The following is a 17,035-nucleotide window of genomic DNA, read 5'->3' as shown; positions in this document are numbered from 1 at the left end:
CCGGGCAATGGGGATACAGCAGTTAAAATAGACGAAACCGTCTTGTGGTGCTTATATTAAGTGTGTGGGAGTAGGTAAGACAGCCAATAAACAAGATAAAAAAGCAAAATGTATAGAATGACAGGTGGTAACAGGTGCTAAGGAATAAAAGTAGGGAAGGAGAACAGGGAATGTTGGGCCTATCAGGAGTGTTGTTGCCATTCCTTTAGAAAGCATGGCCAGGGAAGGCCCATGAAGCTGAGTAGTAAATGAACATTAGAAAGTGTTGAAGAACATTCTAGGAAAAGGGAGCAGCAAGGGCAGAGGCCTTGAACTTGGGACCATGCCTGGAGTGGTTGAGGAGCAGTAGGAAGCCAGGGCAGCTGGAGTGCAGTAATCATAGAGGACAGTAGACAACTTGAGATCAAAGAGGTGGTAGGAGAGGGGTGGTGAGTCTATGTAGGACTATAAGGACTATAAGGACTTTGCTTTTATTATGAATGAGATGGTGTGAAAGAACCAAATTTACCAATCTGTCTCCTCCTGGTAACACAGATTACATTCCTCAGCTTGTGACTGAACTCTGGCCAAATGAAGGCAGACACAAAGATATACTCTATCTCTAGTCCTGGCCATGCAAACCCGTCATGTGCAATCCTCCAAGCTCTTTCTCTTTCTGTGGCAATCCTGGAAGCCATGTATTGTAAATGGCCAAGCCACAGGATGCAAGAAGCCCCAGTTCCTTTGAAAGAACTACTCACTGACCTGTAACATCTTTTTTGAACATTTTGTGAGTAATAAATTTCTATTGGTTATCCCTTACAGAGCTAGCATTACCTTAATAATACAGATGGGAAGCCATTGGAAGGTTTTGAGTAGAGAAGTAACATGATCTAAGATTTTAAAAGAATCACATTAGACTGAACAGGGTAAGGTTAGAAACAGAGAACCCATTTAGAAGGTTTTTGCAATAATCCAGGTGAGTGAGGAGGATGGCTTGGTCAAGGGCCGTAGCAGTGGAAATACTGAGAAGTGGTCAGATTCTGAATATATTTTGAAAGTAGAGTAGAAAGGATTTCCTGATGGGTTGGACATGAGGTGGAAGAGTAAGGAATGGGAGAGTAGGAATCCAAGGTTTTAAGTAACTAGAAGAGAAGAACTTCCATTTCATAGGATGGGGAAGACTGTGGGAGGAGCACATTTTGGGGGATAATATCAAGAGATTAGTTTTAGATATGTTGAGACACCTATCAGCCACCCAAATGGAGATGTCAAGTAGGCAAATGGGTATGTATCTCTGGAGATCAGAGTGATCTGGATTAGAGATATAAATTTGGAGTACTTTGTGTATTTGTGGTATGAAAGCCATAAATTTTGACGAGAAGAGGTCCAAGGATCAAGCCCTGCACTGAAACTTCTAATGTTCAGATTTGTTGGAGGGGTGTTGATGTGAAAGCATCAAAGGGAACTGAGGAACCAATAAGAGGAGAGAACAGATAGGAGAGTGCAATGTCCTGGAAGCCAAGTGAAGAAGGTGTTTCAAGGAGAAAGGAGTGATCACATTTGCCACACGCTGCTGGCAGTGAGAGGAAGACAGATTGACCCTTGGCCTTAGCAACAAAGAGATCTTTGATAACTTTGACAGGTTCTGTAGGGTAGTAGGAGCAAAACTGGATTGGAGAGGTTCAAGAGAAAAGGGGAGGTGAGAAACTATTTCAAATGATTTTTAAAGGACTGGGGGGAAATGGATCAGAGGGGACAGAAAGACAAGAAAAGTTTTGATTTCCTTTTATTCTGTTTTTAAATGGAAGAAATATGTTTGGGAGAAATACCAGTATGTTTGTTGTTGATAGAAAAGATCTAGTAGTGAGAAACAAAATGATGTAGGAAAAGGGGAGAGTTAGTGGAGCACTATCCTTGAGTAGGTGAGAGAATGTGATATCTAGTACACAAGGGGAGAGTCAGACTTTACTTGGAGCAGGGACATTTCCTCCATAGTAAAAACGAGACGCCAGAGGCTATAGGTCTGGTTCCAGATAAGTGGTAGAAATGGTGAGGAGATGGGAACATGTTCTCAGTGAAATGGAAAGCTGGGTCATCAGGAGGCACTGGAGGTTTGAAGAGAGAGAGGGAGTGAAATAGCCATTCAACAGAGCAGGGAAATGCATTAGGATTTCCAGGCAACAATAAGGACTCACTTGAGGCTAGTGATTATGACTTTCAGGTGGGACTGATTAGTATGTCACATGGTTTCCCCTAGGCAAGTTCAGTGGCATGATGCAGGCATGGAGTTGATAGCTGGATTTAGCCGAGTGAGTAGAACAAAGCAGAAGACACAAAGGTGTTGAGCAAAAGGCGCAATGACACATGCAAGGGAGTGATAATGATTTATCATTAGGGAGGGAAATGAAGAGGGATAGTGAAAATGTGAAAAGAGCAATAGATTGTAGGATTAGTGAGGTGAAGGATTGAACTCAGGGAGAAAAATAGGAGGTGGTATAGCTGGAGAGTGGGAACAATGGATGGGATGCAGTTAATAATGACAGAGCCTAGTAAGATCAAGGGAGTCAGTGGCTGAGGATGTGCAAACAGGGTCAACCGAGGAGAGAAGTTTAAATTAGTGACCAGGGTACGGGAAGGATCTCCCGTGTGGATATTGAAATCACCAAGAGTTAGCATGTAGCTTAGACTTAGAAAGGATGACATGATCCCAGAGCTTATTTTCAGCCCTCCAGCTACTTCAGTCTGAAAAGCACTTCATTAAAGGAACGACCCTTCTGACCAGTAGGATATCTTAAAACAAAACATCCAAATACCTTCCAATTAGAGATTGGGTAGCTTTTCTGAAATACTCATAGACTGGTTTTTATTGAATTTATTGCATTTTAAACAAAGCAGTCAGTCTATGGGTCATCCGATAGACACTCCTTAGTGACTCTCTGATCTATGCTTTTTGAATCTCTGATCTCCTTGTTCTTTGAGCCTGTATCTTCTGTTTGGATTTGCTAATTTAATAAGCACTAACAAGTTATGTCAACATTTTAAGGGCGCGTCATGCAAAAGAAATTGAGCCAGTATTTGTTTGTAAGGCTTGAGATTTTTTTTGTAGCAACTTAGATAGTCTGGACCCCAAAGAGAAATTCACGTACTTCTTACTATCTCCTGTAGGAACTTCAGCCTCAAACCCAAATCCCCATTCAGAACACCAGGCCTGGCTTAACAAGTCCAAGTTAGGAATCAGGTTAAAGAAAAAGGTACAAAGCTTGAATCAGAAGAGAAGGACTAACAAGAAACACTGCCCAAAAAAGGCAGGGGGATGGGGTGTAGGGGGCCAGGCTGGAATTCATTTCTGGCCCTTCTAGCTTGTCCAGAGTGGTCTAAACAGAGGAGAAAAAGAATATTTTTTTTTGGCATATGGCCTTATTTTCATGTTTTAAATTAGGTAAATAGAAACTTGGCAAGGCATCTCTCAACAGTGTGTTTCTTCTCTTGGCCTCTTCGTCTCCTTTCCCAAGTCTCTTCTGTTTCCTTCTGTTACCACTTCTCTTTGTATCTTTCCTCTTGTCTTTCAGCCTCTACCTTTCCCTTCACCTCCATTTTGCTCTCTTCCACCTCTCCTCTGCTCCTGCTTTCCTTTCATTCCTTTTCTCCACTTCTTGGTCCCAGCCATTCTGAGAACTCTTCTTCCTGTGCCTGCTCTGGCGGTGGAATGGAGGTGGGGTGTGCAGGTGGGTGGTGAAGCTCCTTGGAGCTGGAATGATGCTGTACAATCCAGAGCCCTGACCCTAAATGGTTCTCCAAGGAAAGGCTATGCTGTCACTGTGAGATGATTCTAGGTTTTCCTTAGTTGCAGCTTTCTCTCCTCCATCCAGAAAGAGTCTCAGATGCTGCAGAGTGGCATTGGCAAGGACTGCATAAATCCTCCCCAGTGTGAAAGAGTGGCTTCAAATAGAATTTCCTGTGAGTGAAGGGGAGATGCATGATACATAGTCAATCGGCTAAATTACCTACAAAGCTCATCTGTGGGCACATAGGTACTTATTTTAATTTTTAAAATTGTCTTCTATTAAGAATAGAAATCTTACAAGAGATAATGGTTTCTGAACAATATTTTACTTTCAGAGACATAAATTACTCCTGCCTTCTGAAGGTATTTATCTATGGTCAGACAGGCACACATAGGAAGGAATTAACAAATGTGAAATGAATGAATGGATGGACAGATGAACCTTGCAGCACAGAGAGATAAGGCTTGGGCCCTAGAGGATTTTGCTCCCCACCTTTGCCCTCCCAGCCTAACTTCTTATCAATTGACCCTCTGTACCCCAACCTTAGCAATGAGAAAATTCTAAGAGTTTTAGGAAAGGAAAAGGGAGACCCTTCCCCACCTCTCCACCTCCCCTGGGAAGCCCTCTGGCACCTCCTGGACTAGCAGAAAGAAGGCAGCTCAAGCTAAAAAGCCATTTAGAGATGCTTGCAGGAACTCTCAGGGGTACCATACTTCAGGGTTCACTCAGTGCAGTTAGAGCTAGGGAGGAAATGGGCAGGGAAAAGAGGCTTGGGGTAGCTGTGGCAGGCACCTTTCTGCAGCATCCAGGACTTGGAATCCTGGAACCAACCCAAGGACCCCTGGACCCCAGGACCCAAACCGATGAAGGCAGTCAATGAATTCCATCACTGTACCTGTGGGCAGGACCAGCTGTGGCCTGGTGCCAGCTGCCAGAGTGCTGAGGAGGGAGAGTGGCTGCGGCCCAGATGGGTTCTCTCTTTCCCACTCTCCATAAGTGAATGAATCCCTCCAACTGAGGTCTCGGGTGCAAGGGATATGGTCTTCATAGGGAGTGTCTTTCTCTAGGTTAGGAAAGGATACACATTTGTTTTGTGTTTTAGTTCACAGAACACTCCCACAGATGACAACCAACAGTTAGGGGGTGCTTCTTCTGTGCCGAGCACCCTGCCAACAATTTCCTGGATTAATGAATACTCTTTTTATTCTCACAACAACCCTGTGAGGTCAGTACTCCATAATCCTCATTTTCCAGATGAGGAATCTGAGGCCCAGTGAGGTGAAGTAACCTACCATGGACATATAATATGGAGGCAGAGCCAGAATTCAAGCCCAGGCCATCAGTTTCAGAGCCCATGGGTCAAAGGAGGGAACCAATATGGCTCAAAGAGGTTAACTGTATAAATTTCCCCAGGACATTCAACCAGCTGAATTGCCACAGCCTGGAACCAGCATGGCCTGGGCCAAAGCCTCTTCTTGGTCTACCTGGCCCTGGCTACTCAAAGGTAGCCCATAGTCTAGCAACTTCAGCATCAACTGGAAGCACATTAGAAATGCACGATCTTGGGCCCATGTGTCCCACTGATTCATATTTGTATTTGCACATTAAAGTTTGGGAAGCACTGTAATAGGTCACACAAGCCACTGATGGGGCATGGAAGGCATCAGCCACTTCAGTAAGCTTTGAGCCTGTAGTTTTTCCAACAAGCAGGGAAATGTAGCTCTCCTTTCCCATCCATAGTTCCAAGAGGCTGGGGTGAGATTGTCCTTCCAAACTGGCCCAAAGAGAAAAGAGGGGTTTCTTTAGTTTTGAGGAAAGAGAAGGGTCCAGAAGACATCCCAGGATGATTAATTAACATCAGCTTAGGAAAATCTCAGGAGTGGTACTTCTGGTGACTCTGAGATTCTAACTGTTCTTAAGTCCCAGAAATAAGTTTGAAATATTCTGTTTTTCTCAACTCTAATCTCATGGGGTAAGTTTTAAATGTGTGTGTGTGTGTAAAACAGAGAAATGTAAAATATAAAAAAAAACAGAGAAATGAATCACCATTGTGTTATCAGTCACATAACGTGGAAAAACATTAATAGACTTGGAAAATCTACTCACCATTTAGAACCAAATTGCAAACTGTCAGCCTCCAGGCTGAATTTGGCCTGCAGATATGCTTTATTTGTGCACTATACATTGGCTTTTTAAAATTAGATATATCTAATAAAAATCCAGATTTTTTGGCTTTTCTTGAAAAATCAAGAGTATCTAGCAACTCCAGGCCTGTGTTCCAGCATGGAAACAGTTAGCTGAAGCTGAGTAACCTTGGCTTTCTCATTGCCTCTCTCCCCACAACTCCTTACTGTCTTCCTTAGTGCTGAAGCCAAGTGTCAGCTGCCAGCTGTTGTTTTACTCATAAAAAAGTGGAGAGAAAAGTTAACTATTTCTTATATCCGTATCATCCAGACCCTTTACCCATTTGTACCACCATTTATAACACCTGCACAGAGTTATAATCCCCAGTTTGGATGAAAGTTGGCAGAGATCCCCTGCCTTCTCTGCTGAGATCCACATCTTCTTCTAAATTTCTAAATATGCTATAAAGTGATATTCTGACTGCCTCCTGGGTGAATATGGAGAAATAATTTATTAGTGACTTGCTGCATAGATCATTTATTGAGCAACTATTGTGTTCCCAACCCTATGTCTGCAGCTGTGGATAATTCAGAGGCATGAAAAAAGTTAATATTCATTGAAGAAATAAAACTTACACCTATGAAACAACTAGGAAGTAATGTAAGAGAGTATGGCCAAGGAAAGATGAGTCTGGGCAGGAAGGTGTTACAAGGTCAACCCTAGAAGGAGAGGTAGGATTTAGAGCAAAGCAACAGGGGGACAGAGCAGACGGGGAATTAATTACGGGGAAGGATGACTAGAGAAGATGACTAGAGAACTTTGACTAGAGAAGATGAAGCAGAGGGCTCCTGTGTGCTCCTGTGTGAAGCAGAGTGGCTTTGGGGTGAACTAGGACCTGAAAATAGGGAAGCAGCTGCTGTTTCCAGAATGTGTCATGCTCTTTCACACACACTCATTCTGTCTCTTCTTCCTAGCCTGCCTCGTCTCCTTTGGTCAACTGCTCGTACTCATCCTCTATGACTCAACTCAGACAGGAGGCCTTCCAAGACAGCTTCCTGTAAGAAGGGAGGTGCCACCTTCTTTGTGCTCCTTTTCAGCACCCCAGTATGAGCTTTGAATGTTTCCTAGAAGGGCAGGTTTTGCAATGTTGGGATTCACGCATCTGATTCTACCAAATTATATAAACTCCTTGGAAGAAGCTTTTTCATCTTTTTTTCGTGGTGACCCCAAGCCTATGCGTGTTTGGAACTTACCTGATGCCCAATACATGTTTCTGAATGAATAAATGAATGAACGCACTAGCAGATGCTTGCAGCAGTCCAGGCTTAAGGTGATAGAGGCCTGAACTATGGTGGGATTTGCAAGTGTAGAAATGAAATAAAGAATATAAGAAACATTTCAAGGAAAGGAAATTGGTAGGACTTGGTGCCAAACTGACAATGGTAGTCAAAGGGCCTAGAGGATTCAACCTAGGGTGTGGGAATATGATGTCGATCCTGACAGCACCAGGAAAGGAAAGTCAGGAGAGGGCAGCTGGAAGGGGTCAAATATTCCTTCATCTGCAGTGCAAAAGTTCCCTGACAGGGGTTCCCTGTCCTCCTTTACCTGAGCTACCTTTCTTGGTCTCCATCTTTTTGCTTCTCCTGGAACTTCAGCCATTTCAAGAGCAGGAAAGGCAGGCCAAAAGAAAAAGAATGCAGCATTAAATTCTTATTTCAAATCTTCCTTATAATTATATTTTTCCTGATGCAAGAGCTTTAGAGGCAGATATAAATATGAAAATGGCCAGCTGTGGCTATACTGGGTGGGTGTGACACATGTTCAAGTACCAAAAGAAGATCTAGGGGAGGGGGAGATGGGATAGAGTAGGATGGTGGGGAGCAGGAACCATGCTGCTGATTTTGCTGAGGGGGAGTGGGTGTGATTCCATCTGTTCGGTCCTGTGTCTCACTCAGCCCTTTACTTTTTTTGCCGTAAGTTGTGTGTTGTTGCCAGTGTGAAAAAACTGATCTGACTGCAACCACACAAGAACCTCCATGAATGAGAAGAAAAATCATCATTCAGGACTTTGTTCTGAGAAATCAGAGAAGAGAAGGCATGTTTATACAAAGCAATTATTGAGATAAGAGGGAAGCAAAAATTAATTTTTCCCGATTTTTTGCACCCCTACAATCCATTTTGTACATGACAGCCCATGAGACTTCTCATCTAAGCTATAAAATCAACTCTTTCCCATACTAGGTTGCTATGGCTTCCTAGCTGGTCTCTCCATACCTATCAGCCCTCCTTTCAAATCAGCTGTCACTGCCACAGCTAGTATGATCTTTTCAAAATGCAAATTGGATAACATCACTTCCCTGGCTGAAAAGCCTGCTCAGGCTCCCATTGCACTTCAAATTAATTCTAAATTAATTAGCTTGGCTTCAACTCACAAGCTTCGTCCTAGGAGTGAAACGTCAGCTTTTGTATCCATTTGTTCTCTTAATCTGTGAAGCTCTTCCCCACCTTTTATCTGGTTATTACCTATTTCTCCTTCAGGTCTTAGTCTTCTCTGATCTTCCAGACTTAGTGTTAAAAGCTGCCTGTGCCTGACACCTCTAGTAGATCCCCAAGATCCCTTTCTCCCCTTTTTCCTTGGGAGCAGAGCATCTGATTTTGTGTCGGGCACAAGACTATCCAGAATGGAGACTGCGTTTCCCAGCCTCCCTTGCAACCAGGCATGGCCACGTGACTGCACTGTGGCCAGTGAGATATGAGCAGAAGCTGTCCTTTGAATAGTAATAAAAGACAATGATTTAGCATCTTGAGACAGCCAAAACGTCACTTCAAAATATTTTTGGAGAGTTCCTTTTTATTTTGTAAGTAAAATTCCTTCTCTGGAGTCAAACCTGCTATGGTGGCCATGTAGAGAAGGAAATATGGCAAAGAGAACTGGGATAGAGATTAGATATAGAGTGGCAGTATTTAATGTGCCCTCCTTCTACTCATTAACCAAGTTATTTGGTTTCTGGATTTCATGGCTCAGACCAACTGGGCCCAGACCAACTGGACTGTGGGAAGGGATAGTGGAGAAATGATTTAAGTCACATACCTGAACTGGTTGTGCTGGTGCAAGTCGGCAAAAATCTGGGAGAGGGCTTCACTCTCTCCTTTGGCCATCAGCTGCATGAGGCTCTCACTGGGCTGGGAGACTGGGGGTTTCATCTGTATTAATTATATGGAAAAAAAGCAAAGTCGGTGAGGAAGGACTTTCCCTAATATCTGCATTTCCTAATTTCATAGTCCAGACCCTGAGTCATTGGGACTCAAACTTTGCTCCATTGTTCAGCCATGTCAACTACTCAGATGTATTTGTTTGTTCATATCCCTTGATATGATATGATATTTATATTGGTATAAATATCCTTTGGTGCCCTAAGGTTATATTTTCATTGACTACTTTAACATATTTTAGTAGATAACCTATTAATATACCTTAATATAAATTGAATAATATATTAATACAAGCCTTAATAAAGGTTATACTGCTTGGCTTTTATGCTTAAATGTAGGGGAAACAAACACCCATTATAGGAATCTAATGATTTGAAAATTAATTTCTCTAAGAAAAATCCTACATTGAGTTGCTTTTTACAGCTGGGTAAGTGGATTTCTTTCCTGTTGCCTGTGTAGTTCAGAGGTACTCCAGTTGTACATATTGTCCACATTCTTTCAATATTTATTGAATGCCAACTACATGCTAGGCACTGGGGATATAATAGAACCACAGAGATAAAAATTCCTGCCTTCATGGGGTTTATATTGTAGCTCAAGTCAGGCTTACATTTATCAAGCTCAAAGGTCCAAGGCATAGAGGTCCAGCATACTTCACTGGTGAATTTTACCAAATATTCAAAGAAGAGGTACCAATTCTTCATAGACTCTTCCAGAAAATAGAATGAAGCCAGTATTACTCTGATACCAAAGCTAGAGTATCACAAAGATATCACAAGAAAACTACAGACCAATACCCCTCATGAACACAGATTCAAAAATCCCTAATAAAATACTGGCAAACCAAACCCAGCAACGTGTAAAGAGAGATCATATACCACAGCCTGTTGGCCATATGAAATTTACCCCAGGAACAAAAAGTTGGTTTAACATCTAAAACCAATTAATGTAGTATATTATGTTAACTGCGAAAAAGGGTAAACCATATGATCATCTTAGGAGATGCAGAAATATCATTTGACAAATCCATAATCCCCTCATGATAAAAACTCTCAATATAGTAGGAATAGAGGGGAACTTCCTCATGATGAAGAACATTTCCTAAAAATCCCACAGCTACCCTCAAACTTGAAAAACTGAATTCTTTTCCCCTAAAATCAGGAACAAGGCAAGGAAGTCTGCTTTCACCACTTTTATTAAACATTGTACTGGAGATTCTAGCTAACCCAATAAAGCAATAAACAAATGGCATCCAGATTGGAAAGGAAGAAATTAAATTATCATTTCTTATAGATGACATGATATTGTATCTAGATAACCCCAAGGAATCCACAAAGCACTACTATAACTAATAAATAAGATTAATACACAAAAATAAATTCTATACGCTATCATGAATGATCCAAAAATGAAGTTAAGGGAAGTGGATTTGGCTCAACTGATAGAGCATCTGTCTACCACATGGGAGGTCCGTGGTTCAAACCCCGGGCCTCCTTGACCCGTGTGGAGCTGGCTCATGTGCAGTGCTGATGTGCGCAAGGCGTGTCGTGCCACGCAAGGGTGTCACCCGTGTGGGGGAGCCCCACGCTCAAGGAGTGTGCCCTGTAAAGACAGTTGCCCTATGTGAAAATAGTGCAGCCTGCCCAGGAGTGGCAACGCACACATGGAGAGCTGACGCAGCAAGATGATGCAACAGAAAGAGACACAGATTCCCTTTGCTGCTAACAAGAATACAAGCTGACACAGAAGAACACACAGCGAATGGACACAGAAAGCAGACAACTGGGGGGGGGGGGGTGGGGAAGGGGAGAGAAATAAAAAATAAATCTTAAAAAAAATGAAGTTAAGAAAACAACTTCATTCATAATAACATCAAAAAGAATAAAATACTTAGGAAGGTTTATCTGGCAAAGATTTAGCAGAATTTGGGGTTTCAACATCCCCTCTGCATCATTATCAACCCATATGTCCCCATTCCAATTTTCAGGATCCCATTCCTTTCCAATCAATGCCCTCACTTTAATAGCAGACAGCCTACAAGATTGAGAATTTAGTTTAGGTTGTAATGCAATCACTCACACAATGAGACTCTGGGTCTGGTTTACAGAGATCTCAAGTCTGTGGCTTCATTTCTGGATCATTCATGATAGCATATGGAAATAGAATTTATTTTTGTGTATTAATCTTATTTAGTAGTTATAGTAGTGCTTTGTGGATTCCTTGGGATTGTCTAGATACAGTATCATGTCATCTATATATTTTTTCAGGGCACACATAGAAACTTTCAAATCCTTTATGTAGCACTTAAATTACAAATTTGAAGCCTTGAGGTAATCAGCATATTTAGGAAAAACTAGCCAACATTATTATACCTTTTAATTCCACAAAACTCTGTTAAGGTGTTAAAAACAGTCTCGCTTAAACCTTGCTTTTTATAAGCATTTGAGTAGCCCTATTTCAGTGGCGATATTTTATTCATCTCTATTTTCAACATACACCATGAACTATCAATGCCATCTTAATGGATGGAAATAGAGTCATTAGTGCCTTTGAAGCTAATCAGATTACAGGAAAAATTCCCAACCCCCCAGAACCAATTCAGAAATCTCATCCTTAAGATTCTGTTTCTCAAGAACCACTCCTGGTACCAAAGCTGTATTAGTTAGAGTTCTCTAGAGAAACAGAACTGACTAGGATATATATATGCTTTCAATAAATGCAGGGTTGTGCAATTACCACCACACTCCAGCTGTAGACCATTTCCATCACCTAAAAAGTTCACTTGTGCTAGTTTGCAGTTTTTTCCTATTCCTAGCCCCAGTCCTAGACAATCACTGTTTTCAGTGTCTAGATTTGTCTCTCTTAGATATTTCTTGTAAATAGAACCAGACAATAGTAGTCTTTTGTGTCTAGCTTCTTTCACTTAGCAGTATCTTTGAGGTTTACCCGTGTTGCAGTATTTATCAATAGTTCATTCCTTGTAATTGCCAAATAATATTCCATTGTATAGATATGCCATATTATGTGAATATTATGAGACATTTACAAGAATTATCTCATGTGACTGTGGGGATGGGCAAGTCCAAATTCCATATGGCAGACCACGAGCTGGGAACTCCAATGAAGGTTTTTGATGAATTCCCCAGGAGAAGCTGGCTGGCTGAAGGGGAGGTGGAAATTCTTCCTTCTGACTGCTGAAATAATCGCTTCTCCTTTTTGAGGCCTTCAAGTGTTTGGATGAAACATTTCTCATTGTTGAAGGCCATCTCGTCAGTTGATTGTAGATATAAAATAGATGCAATCAACTTACTGATGATTTAAATCCATGAAATGTCCTCACAGTAACAATCAGGCCAGTACTTGCTTGACCAAATGACTGGACACTATAACCTGTCCAAGTAGACACATTAACTTAACCATCACACCCATAAAAGAAAAATATTGATAAATTGGGCTTTATTAAATTAAAAGCTTTTGTTCTTCAAAAGACACCATTAAGAAAATGCAAGGACAATCCACAGACTGGAAGAGAACATTTGCAAAGTATGTATCTGATATAGGACCTGTATCGAGATGATACAAAGAACTCTTACAACTCAATTAAGGACAAAACCCAATTTAAAAATGGGCAAAAGATTAGACATTACACCAAAAAACACATATGAATTACTAATAAGCCCATGAAAAGTGGTTCTACATCATTAGCTGTTAGGGAAATTCAAATTAAAACCACAATGAGCATAGCACTACACATTTGCTAGAATGGCTATACTTAAAAAAAAATTGACCATACAGTGTTGAAGCAGTTGTGGAGAAACTGAAATCCTCAGGCATTTCTGAAGGGAATGCAAAATTGTGCAGTCACTCTGAAAAATAGTTTGCCAGTTTCTTTGAAAGTTAAACATAAGCTTACCATAGGACTCAGTGATTTCATTTCTTGGTGTCTACCCAAGAAAATGAAACATGTCCACACAAACACAAATAGTATTCTACAGAGAAGTGTTATTCATAATAGCCAAATGTCCATCAACCAGTGAATGGATAAAACAAATATAGTACATCTATACAATGGAATATTATTCAGCAATTAAAAGGAATGAACTATTGATAAATACTGCAACATGGATAAACCTCAGATATATGCTAAGTGAAAGAAGCCAGACACAAAAGACTACTATTGTCTGACTCCATTTACATGAAATATCTAAGAGACACCAATCTGTAGACACTGAAAGAAGTGGTCGCCTAGGGCTGGAATAGGGAATAACTACAAACCAGCACAAGTGAACTTTTTAGGTGAAGGAAATGGTCTACAACTGGATTGCGGCAATGATTGCACAACCCTGCATTTATTGAAAGCATTGAATTGCTCATATATAAGCAGTGAATTTTATGGTTGTAAATTATACCTCAATAAAGCTGTAGGGAAGAAAAAGGCCTAAGACAGAGATCATCCTCACAGGATGCTCCCATATGAGCTCCTCTAAGCTCTACTTCTCTGTTCTGGCCTTGGATTGGCAATGGTGTTCACTTACCTTTGAGTCTCCTGAGGGGCTGCAGCTGTTCTTGGGTACCAGGCAGTGAGTGACAAGAATCGTAGGGTCTTTGGTGGTGATGGACAGGCCCCTGTGCAGAATCTGCACCAGCCGGATCCAGAAGTGGAACACAGTCTCAGGGTGGTCAGGATGGAGTTTTAGGTAGTAGATCTTCTCGGTCACTGTCCTCAGCCGCAGGATGCGTTGAAAGCGATCATAGACCTGCAGCTCCACAAACTTCAACGGGAGAATCCTGAAGGCAGGAAGGTAGCCTTATTGTCAACTCTATTTATTCTGCTGAGACCTCGACCTCATTGAAACAGGACTATATCCTTCAGCGGTGGGGCTGGAGGCCCTGTGGTAGGGATACAGAGACCTTGGCACAGCAGTGCTCAAACTTTGGGGAGACCAGCTTCAAATGGGAGCTTGTTTAAAATGCAGACACCTGTATCCCACTCCCAAAGATTCAGGTTCAGTAGGTCTGGGATATGGCCCTGGTATCTACATTTTAACCTCCATCTACCTTGCTGTGATTCTCCCGCTGGGTTTCCTAGACCCTGCTTGGGAGACACAGTCTAGGGCTAAGTGACTGGGGTTATAGGGTTTTGCACTTTCCTTCATGAGAGCACGTGGAGAGCTGCCCTGCTCTGCCACAGAGTTGGCCCCACTATCCAGCTTATCCATTCAGGACGCTGGATACCTCAATTCCTCTTCCCAAAGGAGATAAATTCAAGAAGCTGGCTCTGGATCTAACAAAATTAGTCAGTGGGGGATGGGTTGTATTTGCTACAGGTACACTCGGAACATAATGGAGAGTTTTATCACCGAGGCAGCATGGAGAAAGGAAAAGGTTTTCCTTGACTTCTGGAGTTATTTTGAGACTCTTAGATTGCTTGAAGGGGCTCAAACATCAAAAAGGGCTACTTCATCCCAGACAAGCAGGCTGTCACTGTACATTACAGTTATAAAACTTAGTCACACTCACACTCATTTTACCTAAAGGAAAGCAGGTGCAACGAGTGACTTGTGACTTCAAAATTATTTGAGTCCAGTTAGTTGCAGACTAAGTACTAGAAGCTCTATCTCCCAACAGCGCTCCTCACTGCCTTCTTGTCCCTCGGCCTCAAGCCAAGAGATTTCTTATGCACTCAGCAAGAAGGACGGTGGGCAGGTAGACTCGGCCCCCCTTCCTGTCCACATAGCACCCCGACTTTGCTCCACTAGGCCTCCAGGCTGCCTGTTGGGTGACTGTTGTCTAAAGCAACAATGTGATTGCTCATGACTCCTCTGCTTTCTCCCCACCACAGGTTCACCTACAAGGCAGCCCCCAAGTCAGGTCCACCCTAAGCCTTTGTCCTTGCCCCCATCGGTGTTTACCTCTTCAGGACAATGCGTGGGGCTGTAGGTGGTCTGTTCCATGTCTGGCTCTGCCCTTGATGCCACTTGACGCTGGCCATGAGGAGGATGTTGGGGAGGGGCAGGCAGGGCACGGAGGAGGTCACCCCAAGGGCCATGGTGTAAGAGGCTTTGTAGATGTCGATCCAGTTTCTGCCCCTTTTGACCTGCAAAACAGCCCCATGGGCACAGCTGGAGCATACCACAGAGGCAGCAGGATGTTGTAACCCAAGTTTTCTCAACTGTGGCCCTGTTAACATTTCAGGTCAGATAATTCCCAGTTGGGTGTGTGTGTGGCGGGGAGGGGAATGACTGTCCTGGGCAGTGTAGGATGTTACGCAGCAGCCCGGACCTCTACCACTAGTCGCTCAGGGCAACCCCCTCCTCCAAGTTGTGACAACCAAAAATGTCTCCAGTCCTCGTCAAATGTCCCCGGGTGGTGGTAGGGTAGAAGTCTGGGTGGAGAACCAGTTGTAACCTGTATTGGTTAAACGACGGCAATACGTACTCTGAACCACTGCCACAGGAACTACATAACAGGGGTTTCCTTCCATCCCTAGCATTTCTCTGAGTCTGCTCCTGAGTGTTTCCTGGCTTTTCTTGGAAAAGCATATCCTCTTGGCCCTCCTTTGTGCTGCATCTTCACTGCACTGGAGAGCCCTTTCAACCCCAAAGTTCTGAAACTGGTTCCAGTTTCCATCTGGGCTGATGAAAGCCCAGTGCAATGACTGAGAACCTGCTGTCTTAAAGACTTTGCCTCCTGTGTTTGCACTTAATCCTGAGCTCAGGCCAACCCCTTTTAGACTTGAGGAAACTAGGTTACTTGACAGTGATGCCTCCCAACACCTGGAATCTGAGCCCAGGTACTGTGGGTCCCCAGCTCCTGTTCTTTCACCAGTCGGCACTTCTTTTCCTAACCTTTGGAGGGAATTTCATTTCATTGCCTTTTTGTTCATCTGCTTGAGGCTGAGAGCCTGAAGGAGGAAATCAATGGGGGGCTCTGAACAGGGAACCCTTCATTCAGAGCAGAACACACCTGAACCCTGTTCCCAGGATGGAAAGTGTCTGCCGGAGGAGCCCTGCCTGCCTTGGGTGACCTTGCTTTCCAGTTCTGCTAGCTTCTCCCGGCCTCAGCTCTCACTCCAGTCCCGGGGACGGACTCTCCTGGCCAAATTTTGGGAACAGGCTTAGAAAAAACAAGGAGTGTCATTTTGAGTGGCCCAAGAGTACCTGGACAAAGTTGCTTTCAAACACCACTGAGTCAGGAAACAGGTTGAATTCTGGAGAATGAACCATCTGGCAGAGCAGTCCCTCCTCCACGCCAAGGCCCACTCCAGGGTTTGGCTCCCCATCCGCAGTCAAGAAGCCCCTGAATTCTTCCCAGGAATTTAGGGCAGGGAAGGCTGGATAGGATCTTGTGACTTGTACTGTCTTCTTTGAGTTCCACCAAGGCTTTCTACGTGGAACTGATGACAACATTTCTATACATGCTTAGGGGCCTGCTGCACATTTGTCCTGGGATCTCTCTCTTTCCTCCTGGCCTCGGGCTGCTGGCCAACACCTGGGATGTCAATCAGCTCACAATGATGAATGGATGACATCAGGAGAAATCAGGGCGCGCCTGCAGGAAAGGGAAATGCAGAGGAGCCTCCCTTCCCCTCCAGAGTACTCTATGACTTGTGGATGCCTTGACAGTCTCCAGCCCTGATCTGGACAACAGGACAGAGCTCGCCCAGAACTAGCTGAGAAGGCTGCCAGCCAGGCAGAAAGCACGGAGGGTTGTTGGGAAGTTCCTGCTGCTAAGGGGAAAATCCGTTCCCTGCCTTTCAACCCCCGCCTTCCTCTTAATGCAACCTACCCCCAAACAGTTTTAAAGGCTGTTTGTCCATTTAAAATCCAGTTTTCCTGAACTTGGCATGATGTGCTCCCCCCACCCCGCCCCTGCCCCGGTTTCTCTGCAGGGGCCTTTACTGGCTATGGAAGGAGATGCAAGGTTGTAGG

At 43.3% G+C, this 17,035-nt stretch overlaps 1 protein-coding gene across 1 annotated transcript; it reads right to left on the bottom strand.

The window, feature by feature from the left end:
• Positions 1-3,056: 3,056 nt before the first annotated feature.
• GARIN1B (golgi associated RAB2 interactor 1B) lies at positions 3,057-16,646 on the bottom strand. Its single transcript, XM_058298049.1, has 7 exons — positions 16,265-16,646; positions 15,017-15,201; positions 13,640-13,892; positions 8,983-9,095; positions 7,497-7,540; positions 4,663-4,830; positions 3,057-3,937 (listed from the first exon to the last, which is right to left on the bottom strand). The coding sequence occupies exons 1-7, from the start codon at positions 16,511-16,513 to the stop codon at positions 3,924-3,926; spliced, it is 1,026 nt and encodes a 341-aa protein (XP_058154032.1). The 5' UTR covers positions 16,514-16,646; the 3' UTR covers positions 3,057-3,923.
• Positions 16,647-17,035: the final 389 nt, after the last annotated feature.

The sequence above is a fragment of the Dasypus novemcinctus genome, chromosome 5, assembly GCF_030445035.2.
Source record: "Dasypus novemcinctus isolate mDasNov1 chromosome 5, mDasNov1.1.hap2, whole genome shotgun sequence".
NCBI classification, from domain to species: domain Eukaryota; kingdom Metazoa; phylum Chordata; class Mammalia; order Cingulata; family Dasypodidae; genus Dasypus; species Dasypus novemcinctus.
The sequence above is the reverse complement of the archived record's forward strand: the minus strand, read 5'-3'. Positions and strand labels throughout refer to the sequence as shown.

Bases quoted from the DNA above. Each gene is read 5' to 3' on its own strand.
- GARIN1B (XM_058298049.1), bottom strand. From the start codon at position 16,513: ATGTTGTCATCAGTTCCACGTAGAAAGCCTTGGTGGAACTCAAAGAAG. The intron at 15,202-16,264 runs GTACTCTTGGGC...GCTGTTTTGCAG, and splicing joins TTGAAAGCAACTTTGTCCAG to GTCAAAAGGGGCAGAAACTG. The intron at 9,096-13,639 runs GTAAGTGAACAC...TAATTAATACAG, and splicing joins GCCCCTCAGGAGACTCAAAG to ATGAAACCCCCAGTCTCCCA.